This window comes from Hyla sarda, chromosome 4 (genome assembly GCF_029499605.1).
Source record: "Hyla sarda isolate aHylSar1 chromosome 4, aHylSar1.hap1, whole genome shotgun sequence".
Taxonomy (NCBI): Eukaryota; Metazoa; Chordata; class Amphibia; order Anura; family Hylidae; genus Hyla; species Hyla sarda.
Window position 1 is genome coordinate 273,430,161 of NC_079192.1, and position 15,556 is coordinate 273,445,716.

Genomic DNA, 15,556 nt, shown 5'->3' on the forward strand with positions numbered 1-15,556 from the left:
TTTTGGACCAGTTGACCAGAGACTGACTGGTATACGGGCAAGTACATCTAATGGGATTGTGGAGGTGGGAGTTTTATGGAGAGCCAACATTATCGGGATGGATCATAGAGCAGAGACATCCTCAATCTCCAGAGGGGAGGAGATGGATATAGTTCCATCTTTGCTAAATGTAATGGAGGCTTGGAGTCTGGAGAGAAAGTCTGCTTCTAACGGGTTGAGTGGACAAGTATCTGAAACTACAAATCGGCCCAGTAAGTGAGGGAAGTTGGAGAGGCTTTGTGAGTGGATTAGTTCGGGGGACACCATCAACCCCATCACATCACACATCTATATTTGAGAGGAAAGATTCAGTTGGCAGGTATTTTGCCCTAATTACACTTCTGGCTGCATCTGTGTCTATAAGAAAGGTTGTAGGGTGCCATTCAATGGGTAGATAAAAGGAGATCCAAGAAAGGGAGATGAATCGCACTGCCACAAGAAGTATATATATATATATATATATATATATATATATTCAACAAAAAGGACCGCACTCCCAGGGGTGTCCACGGGTGCAAGCTGGTCGGGCCCAGGTCAAGAGCCCCCACAAACAGCCAGCAAAGCAAAACAGCAGCACTCCGGAGTGCTGCTGTTTTGCTTTGCTATATATATATATATATATATATATATATATATATATATATATATATATAGGTAAATTTATTGCACACAAAGGATCCACGCTACATGTGCAATAAATTTACCTATATATACTTCTTGTTGCAGCGCGATTCATCTCCTTTTCTTTGATCTCCTTTTACCTATATTTGCGACTCTGGGAGCCGCAGCAGCCGCTATTACTGGATTCCTTATCAAGCGCATTGAGTGTTGTGCCTCCATTCGCACAACTCATATAGGTGAGTGCATTTTGATTGGGCTCTTCACTATCTCATCCATCATGTGGCCCTTTGGGTTGTTGGTATTGGTAATGGTAATTGGCTGAGTATTGACCTTGTGGGGATCCAGATCTTCTTTGGGATCTGCAGTTATGTTTATAATGGCCAGGCTTGTGACAGTTGTAGCAGACTACAGGTTGGTGCCATCCTGGCGGCAGGCGGTTGGTGGGGAGATCGCCAGTCATCATAAGAGGACAGGTTTCTTGGTGAGAGCTTGGCTAGATTCTAAACCTTTTGCCACTAAGAGTAGGGTATCAAGTGTCAGCACTCTGTATTCTGGGCGTGATAGAACAAGACCCTTCTTTACCACGTCCTTTAGGCCATTGACAAAAGCAGTCAAATCCAAGATCATCAAAGAGTTGCTTGAGTCGGGCATAGTATTTTTCAATAGATTCACCTTTGTCTTGACTAATATCATGGACACTAGTTGCTTGATCTTCTAATCTGTCATGGGCCCATTTTAATAGTTGCTCGCAGAAGTAGGTGCCTGACTGGTAGGTAGTTTCCTCAGGGTAAATTCCTTTCTGGGGATGCGGTTCCATAATTGGCCAGTAAGCATCACCAGCCTTAATCTGACATAGGCGCTGTAGATCCTTAAATGAAGCAGAATAAGATTGTTGAATTTCTCTGATCCTACGGTAAAAGGGCATTGGTTGTTTCTCTGGGTCAGGGAGTTGAGATACAAGGGTAGCTGCTTGGGATGGGTTAAAAGTAATATACATAGTAGGGGCAACAGGAGGGGCATTGCCACGTGTATGTCCATCAAGCCGCCTCTGGGTATAAAAGGTATTTCTGATAGGGGTCTAGGAAAGACTTGCTGGATTGTTACCTGCTGCTTGGGACGGGTCACTGGTGCTTGAGCACCTGCTATGTGGGCAACCCCCGGAGTGGAAGCATAGCCGCCTAATAGGGGTGGCTGCATTAGGGCTGGTTCTATTCCTCCAGTAGTTACATTGGTCTTGTTGTCTTCTGAGAATTGCTCCTTCTCCTCCCCATTAACAGAGTGAGGGAGGATGGGTGTAGGAGGAACATAAAAGGAGTCATCAGAGTTAAGCACAGGATATATTGGAGTAGGCCTTCCGGGTATACCAAGATGGCTGCCTGGGGTGGGGCCGGAAGTAGGAGCATTGGGTGACTCAAATGGCTGCCAGGGGCGGAAGTGGGAGTACCCATACTTCCGGGTATACCAAGATGGTCGCCAGTTCCGGATATGGAAGGGGCAGGTGTTTTCAGATCATTACTGGGGGCGGAAACTGGGTGTACCCTATGGGCACCACAACTATAACACGTATCTCACCAGGGGGCTTTCAAGGGGTGGTGGCTGACTTAAAACATTGATGGGGGTTGGGGGCATTTCATCAGCATTAAGATATTTATTTTAGTCATATACCTTCTTATCCCCATGTTCTATTTCTTGTTGTAACAAATTTTCCTTGTGCCCAAATGTAGCTGTATTAAACCATGCTTCTGCCGTCTTCAGCAGATTATTATCAACTAATAATCCTTTCTTCTCTCTGAGAATTTTCCGCCACATTTCTGGCTGTAACCTTCCTCCCATTACTGGTTGCATATAACATATTTTCATTAGTTTACCCAACTTTTTCACATTTTTTTCACCCGCTCTCTCTGCAACCAGATCACATTCTAACATTCCTCTCCGGATTCACCTGTTTCTGTCCCATCCTTACTTCTTTGGACCTTCCAGTGGGAGCTCAAACAGATCTGCTGCTCTATTCTGCTCTTCCATCTCACAGTCCTCTGGCTGTTCTTGGTGGCAGGGGCACCTAACTGGCTCACTCCACTTCTCTCTTGCTTTACCTTCTATTTCTTCCAAAGATAGTCCCTGCTCCAAATCTTCTATTGGAAAGTGCACATTCAGTCTAAAAACCACTAACTCCTTCAACTGTGGTATAATTGGGTGGTGTCCCAACAGTTCACTCAGATAACCTCGGATAATCACTTTAAGCAATCTCCAACCCCCATCTGAAACTGCTAACATTATTCCACATCAGCTAATCCCTCATGAGTCCGAGGGTGGACTTAACAATGCATTCCAAAACCCTTTGGAGGGCTAACCCTCCTCGGGGACTAGTACCCTTCTCTAGGGTCTCATTAAAAGCACTCTTTTATTGGTATGCTTTAAACCATGTATTTATATGAATGAATTACAGTAATCCATCCATAGGTCCTTTTGTGTTAATGTGAGGACAAGCAGGGCTCTGTGCAGTGAGGACAAGCAGGGCTCTGTGCAGTGAGGACAAGCAGGGCTCTGTGCAGTGAGGACAAGCAGGGCTCTGTGCAGTGAGGACAAGCAGGGATCTGTGCAGTGAGGACAAGCAGGGCTCTGTGCAGTGAGGACAAGCAGGGCTCTGTGCAGTGAGGACAAGCAGGGCTCTGTGCAGTGAGGACAAGCAGGGCTCTGTGCAGTGACACAAGCAGGGCTCTGTGCAGTGAGGACAAGCAGGGCTCTGTGCAGTGAGGACAAGCAGGGCTCTGTGCAGTGAGGACAAGCAGGGCTCTGTGCAGTGAGGACAAGCAGGGCTCTGTGCAGTGAGGACAAGCAGGGCTCTGTGCAGTGAGGACAAGCAGGGCTCTGTGCAGTGAGAACAAGCAGGGCTCTGTGCAGTGAGGACAAGCAGGGCTCTGTGCAGTGAGGACAAGCAGGCCTCTTTGCAGTGACACAAGCAGGGCTCTGTGCAGTGAGGACAAGCAGGGCTCTGTACACTGAGGACAAGCAGGGCTCTGTGCAGTGAGGACAAGCAGGGCTCTGTGCAGTGAGGACAAGCAGGGCTCTGCAGTGAGGACAAGCAGGGCTCTGTACACTGAGGACAAGCAGGGCTCTGTGCAGTGAGGACAAGCAGGGCTCTGTACACTGAGGACAAGCAGGGCTCTGTACACTGAGGACAAGCAGGGCTCTGTTCAGTGAGGACAAGCAGGGCTCTGTGCACTGAGGACAAGCAGGGCTCTGTGTAGTGAGGACAAGCAGGGCTCTGTGTAGTGAGGACAAGCAGGGCTCTGTACAGTGAGGACAAGCAGGGCTCTGTGCAGTGAGGACAAGCAGGGCTCTGTACACTGAGGACAAGCAGAGCTCTGTACACTGAGGGTTTGTGACATGCCTCCAGCTCACAAAACAGGATGATTGATAAGCCAGGAGACTGCACAGAGCCCTGCTTGTCCTGCACTCACTTCCTGTATTTGGTCTCCACACAGAGACGCACAGGCAATAGTTGCAGGGACAGCATTTTTTCACCCAAAAATATACATATTTTTTAACCAATGTATATTACAAATTTACTTATAATGGTATTTTCTACATAGTTTTTGCTAACGACAGGTACACTTTAAGGGATGTACTTTATACATTCTGTATAGACATTTGACTGGACGCCTGAAGTATTGATTATTACTATGGCCCTTTATGATGAGCTGATTGTTGGGTACCCTAAATGGAGAAGTGATCCTTATTTCCTCTGCAGTGACACAAATCAGTTGCTGTGGCCCACCTGTATTTTATTCATGTTTTCTTTATGTTTATTGCTTAACTTATCCCTGGACCTGTGGGTAAAGACACAGAAGAGTTTGCTCGCATTGCCGAGTCTGTGTATGCAATCAATCTGCATATATTATGATACAAGTAAACCGTGTATCCCAAGGTCTACTTTTAAGAGGCAAAAATCCCACTGAATTTAACAAATTTTAGCACAATGGGGCGTAGTTTAATTTATCTTGGTAGTTAAAAGTAAACTTCCTTTTTTAAGAGCTAGGATTATTTAGGCTTCTCTAATGTCTTTGAAACCTGTTTGGGTTACTGAACTATTGCTGGTGGCAGAAACCAATAGCCAGATTGATAGAAGGACCAGTTGTTATTTGTTATAGTGACAAGCTGGCTGGTGAAGACTGGAACAGCTGGTGATGTGTGTGAATTCAAGTGTGGTCTGACACCATATTTTCTACAGTTATTCATATCATGATGTTATTTATCTTGAAAGATGTGCACATCTGGTAATTTTGACTTTTGTCCATTAACCCATATGTCCTGAAATAGAAGGCTAGATTATTGTGCCACTTTAAATGAATTATCTTTATATACGTATGTATAAATAAAATGAAATAAATAAATAATAATATATATGTTCAAAGAATTTAAATGTACTTTTACTATAGAGTAATCAATGTTCTGTAAAGCTAGGTGTTCACTGCATCCAGGCTTCAAGGACAGTGAGAACATTTAAAGAGTACCTGTCATCAAACCATATTTTCTAAACTTACTTAGATTATATTCCCTAACTACTCCTAACACCCCTCCTGCCCTTTAAAACCTTTCCGAGCTTTAAAAAGCTGTGTATCATACCTTTCCCCTTGCTCACGTTGTGTGAGCTCCCATATGGACATTCCCCAGCAGGTGCGATGTCACTGAAGCCTGCGAGAGCTGTATCTCACCATGCCCTGCACGCATTCCTGAGCTTTTGCTCCTCCCAGGCCGGGAGGAGACCAAACTAACAGTTTGACTTGCATCAGGGAACAGAACAGAGCCACCTAGTGGCCGTTTATTAAATCACATTAAAAACATATAAAGGTTAAGAATTTTTGCAGCAAGTAAATAGCAAAGTGTCTTATAATTACATAAGGAACAATATATTAAAAGTTTAGTTTGGTGACAGGTCCTCTTTAAAATGTCCTGCTGAACATCTGCCTCTGGCTGGTTTCACACATAGTATTTGGTCAGTATTTCTCACTCCTGAAACCCATTCGATTGCGTTACACTGCACAGCTGGCAGGCGGATTAGGTCTTTTATTTGCATAGACTTTTATGCAGAGAAAAGTTTAGATCCGCCATCCATCCTTAAAGGACAAGGATCATGAACAAACATATCCCCTATACGAAGGTTTGATCACTGGGACCCCCCCTTCCCCCTCCCCCCGTGATCTCCTGTTTAGAGTCCCAGCTCTTCTTCACAACGGGGCGTCACAATCTCTGCCCCAAGCGGGGGCCGCCACGCTCCCTTTATATAGTTCTATAGCAGAGCCGAAGATTGCCAAAAGGCTCTCCCATATGGAGGGGCTTCAGGTGGGGGTCATGACGCGCCGCTGTGAAGGAGAGCTGGGGCTCTAAACAGCAAATCGCAAAGGGGGCCAGCACTTGGACCCCCCGCGATCTAAATCTTATTGGATAGGGGATCTTTTTTTTTTCATGATACTTGTCCTTTAAGGCTCTGTAGAATATGCGGGAAAGAACCGTCACTTTGTTTTAGGACTCCGGGTCCAAGATGGGTGCTCAGCAGTTGAGGGCAGGACTCAATGCCCCATGACCAGCCAACCCAAAAGAAGAAGCAGTGGCACCCCAAAGTAACAAAAAATAGCATGGTTTATTCACCCATCTGTACTGTAACACATATTTTGATTCCTGGAATGCCCCTTTAAGGCTAGGTTTTCACGTTTTTTTTGTTGTTTTTTTTACCTGAAAAAATAAAATAAAAAACGCCACCAAAAACTTCCCTGTCATTTTGCATTCCCAAGATGCTGTTTTTGTGGCATATCTTTAAAAATAGTGGGTTTTAGTCTTGACCTTTTTTTTTTTGGCATTTTTTTCCATGCATTTTTCTAATGACAAGTCATAAGATCCTTTTATCATGTAACTCAAAGATTTCCATTAAATAATTGGGGCCAATGCTAAACACATATGGCATTTTTGCCTCCTCTAGACTTCTATGGAAGAATAACATCAAGATTTTATTTTAAGGGGTATTCCTGTGGAAAAAAAATATTTTTAAATCATTTGGTGCCAGAAAGTTAAACAGATGTGTAAATTACTTCTGTTTAAAAAATCGCAATCCTTCCAGTACTTATCAGCTTCTGTATGCTCCACAGGAAGTTGTATTTCTTTCTGAAATGTTTTTCGGTCTGACCACAGTGCTCTCTGCTGACACCTCTGTCCATGTCAGGAAGTGTCCAGAGTAGAAGCAAATACCCATCGCAAACCTGTCCTGCTCTTGACAGTTCCTGATACGGACAGAGGTGTCAGCAGAGAGCACTGTGGTCAGACTGAAAACAACTCCAGAAAGAAATACAACTTCCTGTGGAGCATACAGCAGCTGATAAGTACTTAAAGGATTAAGATTTTTAAATAGAAGTAGTTTACAAATCTGTTTAACTTTGTGGCACCAGTTGAGAGCACCCCTTTAAAAAGCCTCATCATGCTGCAGTTTTGGAAAACTGGCATTGAGCCCAAAACTGCACAAAAACGCCCACGATGACTGAAAAAATACCAAATGAAAAGTTGTGGTGTTTTTGGGGGGGTGTTTTTGTGAAAACTTAGCCTTAGGGAACATTCACACGTACAGTATCCTGCACAGATTTTATGCGCAGGATTTGACGCTGTGTTCAGTCATTTCGTTTTCATTAAACTGTGCAGCATAAAATCCTGCACATCAAATCTGTGCAGGATACTGTACGAGTGAATAGACCCATAGGGGGTAATATTGTGCCCTCTGAATATTAGGGAAGCTGTAGTCTATTTTCTGTCTTTCACACTAATACGTTTCTTTTTTTTTTTTTTTTTTTTTGCCTAGGTCTGAAAAAAAATTTGACTCCAACTCAGGTATGTATAGACCATCAAATAGTACTTTTGCATCAAATACATAGAATTCAATAGAGTATTGGAGTGCTTTACACTAAGAGTGTCCATATGCTAACTGCATAATCCCTCTGAGACAGTCATCAGAAAGGAACAGGTTGAGTAAGATACAGGGTTTAGTGTACATTGTGGTGGCAGTTTTTACAGAGAAATATAGTAGAAAATGTCATACATCAAATCGTAGTAACAAACACAAGTGCCTAAATTCTGTTTTAACAGAGTTTAATAGTCAGCTTAGCATTTGTATGTCATGCTGCAATTAATAAATATTTGTCGGGATTTTAATGTATGTCCGATTGTCAATGGTTACCTCATGCAATTTTTTCAAGTGCTGCTGCATCTTTTGCTGTTGTCTACGTTTAGAATCCGTGGCTTGGATTTTATCTGCCTGCACCCCACATCTACCTTCTACCCCGGTTTTGCTGCACTCCTGGAGTTTTTAAATATATATATACAAGAGATATAATCTGCACATGTATCTGTAAATATGTATGTTTCTAATGGATTTTTGTAAAGGCTTAGATTTTTTTAAATTACATAATCTGAATATCAAAAACATAGGCAGGTATTCCAGCTCACCCAGTAATCCCTCTGCGTCGCGGACAGTGTGGGACAGCACCCACCCAAATGGAAACCAGGAAAGGAAAAGTCCAGCGCAGGTAAATTGCAGACACAGAATTCTTCATTCTTTAAAATCCAACATGAGAACATGGAAATAAAGTACTTTATTTCCATGTTCTGATGGTGGATTTAAAAAAATAAAGAATTCCGTGTCTGCACTTTACCTGCGCTGGACTTTTCCTTTCCTGATAACCCGAATATATTTATTTTACCAAAATTTAAAAGAACTGAAAGCATGATATTTCAGTCCAAAAAGAAAAATATGTTGTTAGAGATTAGCTATAAAAATAAAAAAACAGTCATACCTCAGTCCTCCGTAACAATTATTCCAGCGCCTTCTGGTCCCGACATTTGTTCCTACTTCTTAGATGAGTTATCGCAGCAGGATCTTACCACTCAATGAATTACTGAGCCAATCAATCAATTACTGAGCATGCAGGTCCTGCTCCATTGTTTCATCTCAAAAGCAGCAACAAGCGGTGACCAGTGACCAGAGCAGAAGGCGCTGGATTTTTTTTTTTTTTTCTACTGCTCCCCCAGCAACATTTCTCCCTTTAAGATTTTAAATTGTAGGCAAGTGTTTGTCTCCTTTTAATATAGGTTGACATGTTTTACATGGTGATTTGCAGCCTTTGTGTATTTATTGAAGTCAGCAGAAATGTTTAAACAAAAATATTAATAATCCCTGTAGTGTAAGCCCTTGTACTTACATTTTTTTTTTCACAAACCTAGTGTGGCCATAGTGGTTTAGGTTCACTTTAAAGATTTGAGGAAAGAAGTAGCTAGTTGTAAATTCCCTAATGGGCCCAAGCACATCCAGAGCTGAAGTTAACGGAGGAGGTTCCCTTGCATGGAACGGGACAAGGTAAGTACCGTTGTCATCAGTGTAACCTGCACTACCTCGATACCGACAGGTTAGTGCAGGTGACACTGATGACAGATTTCCTTTAACATGTCCAGTGGCCAATGACTGTATCTTCCGGAATAGGGTTGAAGCAAAAGACATAGTACAAACCAGACTATAAGGTTGTCTAAAAACCAATACTAAATCAAGGCACTTATTATAGAATAGAAAAACTTGATATGCTTAAAACGAAAAATTTTATAAAGTATTATTAAAATATATCACCAGAAAAATAGAGAAAAAATTGTGCCACAATGAGCACTCATAGACAACAAGGTGCCACAATCAGCACGCAATTAGAACCATATATGGGCAGTAGGACCTCCAGCTGCTATGTCTGCATTTCTGTTGGAGGTGATACAAAAATTCTCCATAGGGTTAATTTAGAACAAATTACATGAATGTATACTATGGCAGTATGGCTCAATACAATGACCCTAGAACCACCCAACACGTTTCTGACGTCAAGTTATTGGCGGCTTCCTCAGGGGAGAAACCCTTTAGGGAATGTGAGCAGACATCTGGGTAGGTGAACTATGATGACAGCCACCCCCAGACATCCGTTACTTAGTAAAGAGATGCATGTAATATATTGGATCCCCTGGTATTAGACAGGTGTGCTACTTTGCGGTTTATGTGCTGATTGTGGCACTCATTGTGGCACCATTTGTTCTCGAATTTTCTGGCAATTTATTTTAATAATACTTTATTAAATGTTTTAAGCATATCACGTTTTTCAATTCTGAAGCAAAAGACAGAAAGTACTTTATTGATACAATGGTCCAGCCATGTTTCATAAATAGGGTAGGTTACATAAAGGTGGGTGAACCAGTCACCATCTAATCATTAAATTTCTTAGGGGGGTAGCACATGGGAGGGACTGCTAATCATGGCTTTTTTGATGTCTCCAAGACCCAGAGATCTCAAAAATGGGAAAAGTTATACTAGAGAAGACAAATTGGGGGATGTTATAGGCCTTCTTGAAGAGATGTGTCTTTACGACGCATTTAATACTGTGGATGTTGGGTATAGGTCTGAGGGTTCAGGGTATTGTATTCTAGAGGAATGTTGCAGAAAGATAACTGCATCAGGCAGAAATGTCCAACCTTATGCAAAACTTTTTCATGAATTTCCAGTCATTGATATGTTTATGAATCATAGATTCCCACTTACATTTTTTCCTTGCTCTGTCCAGGAAAAGTTCATACATATTTCAGCAGCTCAGGTCTTATTGGGTTAAAATCATTATATAAAGGGTATTCAGTATCTCAAAAACTAGAGCCAGGTCTGGAAAACTAATGTAATTTTTCGATTCATGTGTCTAGACAACAAAAAAAAAAAAATTGGCTGTTTTATTGTTGTACCTGATAAATATCTTTGATGTAAGTGGCAATGCTCAAGCTCTCCATAACAATTGGCATGTGCATAGTTTGCCTTCTTAGTTAAGCTTACTCCGATAAATTAGATGAATTTTTTATTTACATTATTTATTTCATACACATTTAATATAAAATTATTAAATGTGTAATTTAATTATTAAATTGAATTTGCACAATTTCTAGATTTTGAAGATATTTTTAAATTGTATCTACCGGTACTTTAAATTGATAACCAAATGTTCTGTTTAGTATTTAGCAGTCTAAGGCCATGTTTACATGTTTATACAATGTTTATTTTTTTTTACTTTTGAGTTCTCCATAGTAAAACGGCGATGAATGAATTGGCATGCCCTTTTTCCGTCCGATTATAGCCAAAAAATATTTTTATATAATTTTTTACAGGCATTTCATGAAAATCTGCAGAATTTTTTTTAGGCTGAAAATACCAGCCTTAAACATTTTGTGAACATCATCTTAAATTGGGTTAAATGATGTGAAATGCTAACTAAAGTGCATTGTAATGTTTGTATCACTAAAACATGCAAGTGCAAATACAAATAGATACTTAACCCCTTAAGGACGGCGGGCGTATTTCGGTCCCCGCCGCTAGCCGGTCTGGGACCGGACCGGGATGCCTGCTGAAGTCATTCAGCAGGCATCCCGGCACATCGTCCAAGGGGGTCCTGAGATCGGAATCGCTGCAGATCGCCTGTATGAAATGACCTGCAATTTGCGGCGATCGCCGACATGGGGGGGGGGGGGGCAGGTCAATTCAGACTGGCGATCTGCAGCGATTCCAGATCATATGGGTCTCCGGTGACCCATTGATCCAGAAAATAAGGAGGATCGGGGTTAGGTGGCAGGGGTGCCGCCCCTCCTATCCCTGCTATTGGTCAGTCAGAAGCGACCGACCAATAGCAGATCGGGGGCGTGGGGTTAAAGTTCTGTTCCCCCTTTCTGCCCACCCACAGTAGTCCGGGCAGAATGGGGGAACCGACTGTGACCGGCGCCGGAGCTCCGCTTACCATTGGCGGTGGCGATGACATGCGGCTGGCTCCCTGCTGCAGACTACGGAAGCCGGTGAGTTACCTAGCAACATCTGGAGGGATACAGTTTGTTGGCAAATTTTCCGCCGCAGCTCAAACTCCTAGCGGGAAACTCACCGTAACCCCCCTGCCCATGCGAATGTACCCTAAAAACACTACACTAACACATAATAAAGGGTAAAACACTACATATACACCCCCTAACACGGTCCTCCCGATAAAAATGAAAAACATATCAAACGGCAATGTTTCCAAAATGGAGCCTCCAGCTGTTGCAGAACAACAACTTCCAGCATTTCCGGACAGCCACTGACTGTCCAGGCATGCTGGGAGTTTAGCAACAGCTGGAGGCACCCTGTTTTGGAATAACTGGTGTAGAATACCCCTATGTCCACCCCTATGAAACCCCTAGTTTAGCCCTCAAATGTGCATGGCGCTCTCTCACTTTGGAGCCCTGTCGTATTTCAAGGAAACAGTTTAGGGCCACATATGGGGTATTTACGTACTCGGGAGCAATTGAGTTACAAATTTTTGAGGGCCTTTTCTCCTTTTTACCCCTTGTGAAAAGGAAAAGTTGGGGTCTACACTAGCCTGTTAGTGTAAAAAAATAATACATTTTACACTAATATGCTGGTGTTGCCCCATACTTTTTATTTTCACAAGAGGTAAGGAAAAAATGTGGATGTAAAATGCTCTGCGGACGCACAACAAGGCTCAGGAATGAGAGCGGACTATGTACATTTGAGGCCTAAATTGGTGATTTGCACAGGGGTGGCTGATTTTACAGCGGTTCTGACATAAACGCAAAAAATAAACACCTATGACCCCATTTTGGAAACTACACCCTTCACGGAACATAAGGGGTATAGTGAGTCTTAACACCCCACAGGTGTTTGACAATTTTTTGTTAAAGTTGGATGGGAAAATGAAAAAAAAAATTTTTTACTAAAATGCTGGAGTTGCCTTACATTTTTTATTTTCACTAGGGAAAATAGGAAAAAAAAGCTCCCCAAAATTTGTAACCCCATTTCTTCTGAGTAAGAACATACCCCATGTGTGTTTACAAAGCCCCCATAGTGCCAGAACAATGCCCCCCCCACATGTGACCCCATTTTGGAAACTACACCCCTCACATAATGTAATAAGGGGTGCAGGTGAGCATTTACGCCCAACAGGTGTCTGACAGATTTTTGGAACAGAGGTCTGTGAAAATGAAAAATATAATTTTTCATTTGCTCAGCCCACGGTTCCAAACAAATTCGCTCTCCAAAAGCCCAATGGCACTCCTTCTCTTCTGAGCATTGTAGTGCGCATGCAGAGCACTTGACGTCCACACTCAGAAGAAATGGGGTTACAAATTTTGTGGGGCATTATCTCCTATTACCCCCTGTAAAAAATGTGAAATTTTGGGGAAAAACAGCATTTTAGTGAAAAAAAAAAAAAATTTACACATCCGACTTTAACGAAAAGTTGTCAAACACCTGTGGGGTGTTAAGGCTCACTGTACCCCTTGTTACATTTCTTGAGGAGTGTAGTTTCCAAAATAGTATGCCATGTGTTTTTTTTTTGTTTTGTTTTTTGCTATTCTGGAACCATAGGGGCTTCCTAAATGTGACATGCCACCCAAAAACCAAAAGCCCTCTAGTGCACCCACGGAGCACTTTACATCCATGTATGAGGTATTTCCTTACTCGAGAGAAACGGGGTTACAAATTTTGGGGGTATTTCTTTCCTTTTACCCCTTGTTAAAATTCAAAAAATGGCTGTGCAAGAACATGCGAGTGTAAAAAAATGCACAATTTTCAAAATTTTCATGAAATTTGGGGATTTTTCATCAAGAAAGGATGCAAGTAGCATTGAAATTTTACCACTGTGTTAAAGTAGAATATGTAACAAAAAAACTCTCTCGGAATCAGAATAATCGGTAAAAGCATCCCAGAGTTGCTAATGCTTAAAGTGACAGTGGTCAGAATTGCAAAAAAAAGGGCTGAGTCCTTGAGGTGAAAAAGGGCTCAGTCTTTAAGGCTAGGATTCCACTTGGGTTTTTTTTTCCAGTGTTTTTTTCACTGAAAAAACACCTGAAAAAAACACCAGAAAAAACGCCAGTGCAATTTAGTACACCCACAGAGTACTACTATTCCCAACATGGAACAGACTGTTCCATGATGGGAGTAGTAGTACCTGTACTAATAGACATATCGCCACGGGTGTCAGTCCTGACACCCGATGCGATCGTCCATAATATGGCAGAGATGTGGAGCGGCTCTATACAGCGCTCGCATCTCTGCTCTGTACTCCGGCCAGTGATGTGAATAGAATTCATTCATTCATATTTTCTGCCCAGAGTGGTGATTGGCCGGATGGTTGCAGCCAATCACAGCTCTCAGAGGGAAATATGAATGAGTGATGTTCTATTCACATCACTGGCCAGAGCATAGTGCAGAGATGTGGAGCGCAGGAGAAAGCCGCTCCGCATTTCGGCAATAGAAAGGACGATCACAGTGGATGTCAGGAGTGATACCCGCTGTGATCTGTCCTTAACTGCAGGTACTACTACTTCCATCATGGAGCACACTCTGCTCCATGTTGGGAGCTGTAGTACCTGCAGTTAAAGGGGTAATACCGTGCTGACAACTTATCCCCTATCTAAAGGATAGGGGATAAGTTGCCTGATTACGCGGGGTCCCGCCACTGGGGACCCCCGCAATCTCGCACGCAGCACCCCGCTCTCATCAGGCCCCGGAGCGAACCTCCGCTCCGGGTCTAATGACGGGGTCGGTGATCGTGACGTCACAGCTCCTGCCTGATGAGAGCGGGGTGCTGCGTGCGAGATTGCGGGGGTCACCAGCGGCGGGACCCCGCACGATCAGGCAACTTATCCCCTATCCTTTAGATAGGGTACAAGTTGTCAGCACGGTAGTACCCCTTTAAGGAAAGATCACAGCAGATGTCACTCCTGACACCCGTTGTGATCCTCCTGTATAATGTATAGATGTGGGGGCCACTCTTCTATGGTCCCCTGCACTCATGTATATATATAGTAACCCCCCGACATGCGATGGCCCCGACATATGATCAAATTGACATACGATGGCCTCTCAGAGGCCATCGCATGTCGATGTCAGCATCGACATACGATGCTTTTATATGTCGGGCCATCGCATTTACTGTTATCCGACAGCTCAAAATGCTTAAGCTGCTGTCGGATAGCAGTTTAAGCATCCTGGACAGGTTCACTTACCTATCCCCGCTGCTCCGGGTCCACTTTGCGATCCTCTGGCATCTTCTGTATCTTCTCCAGGGTCTGGGCCTCGCTTTCCGCCGTCGTTATTACGTCGCTACGTACGCCGTATTACAGCATAATAACATCACCAGAAAGCGAGGCATGGACAACGGAGAAGATGCGGAAGAAGCCAGAGGATCCCGAAGAAGACGCCGGAGCAGCGGGACAGCATCGGGAGCCCCTGGGACAGCATCTGGAGCGGTGAGGACGCGGTCCGGAGCGGCGGGGACAGGTGAGTATAACTTCCTATACTTAACGTTGCACGAATCCCTCAACATACGATGGATTTGAAAAACGATGGTTCGTTTGGAACGAATTACCATTGTATGTTGAGGGACCACTGTACACATATTCCTATTTCCCACAGAGAGTTGTGATTGGCTTTAACCATCTGGCCAATCACAGCTCTCTGCGGGAAATATGAATAGGTGTTGCAGGGGACCATAGAAGAGCGGCCAGCCGCATCTATAGATTATACAGAAGGATCGCAAGGATTTATCAATTAGTACAGGTACTACTACTCCCATCATGGAACAGTGTGTGTTCCATGCTGGAAGTAGTAGTACCGTCTAAAAAAATAAAGAATAAAAAGTGAAAAACACACACTACATTTTTATTAAATGTCAGCTACATTTTTAGTGCCCTGCCCGCCCACATAATTTGATCCCTGTTTAAAAATTAATACAAATTTTGTTGTAAAAAAGATAATTTCTTCAGATAAAATTTTTTCCATCACTACTGTATCTTTTTTTTT

General features: G+C 43.0%; 1 protein-coding gene across 3 annotated transcripts in view; it reads left to right on the forward strand.

Moving 5' to 3' along the window:
- MSRB3 (methionine sulfoxide reductase B3) overlaps positions 1–15,556 on the forward strand; it is a 170,501-nt gene that overhangs the window by 100,323 nt on the left and 54,622 nt on the right. For all 3 annotated transcript variants that reach the window (XM_056574267.1, XM_056574268.1, XM_056574266.1), the window contains one exon: positions 7,505–7,533. In XM_056574267.1, coding sequence (XP_056430242.1) covers positions 7,505–7,533 — 29 coding nt within the window. The remainder of the gene's footprint in view (positions 1–7,504; positions 7,534–15,556) is intronic.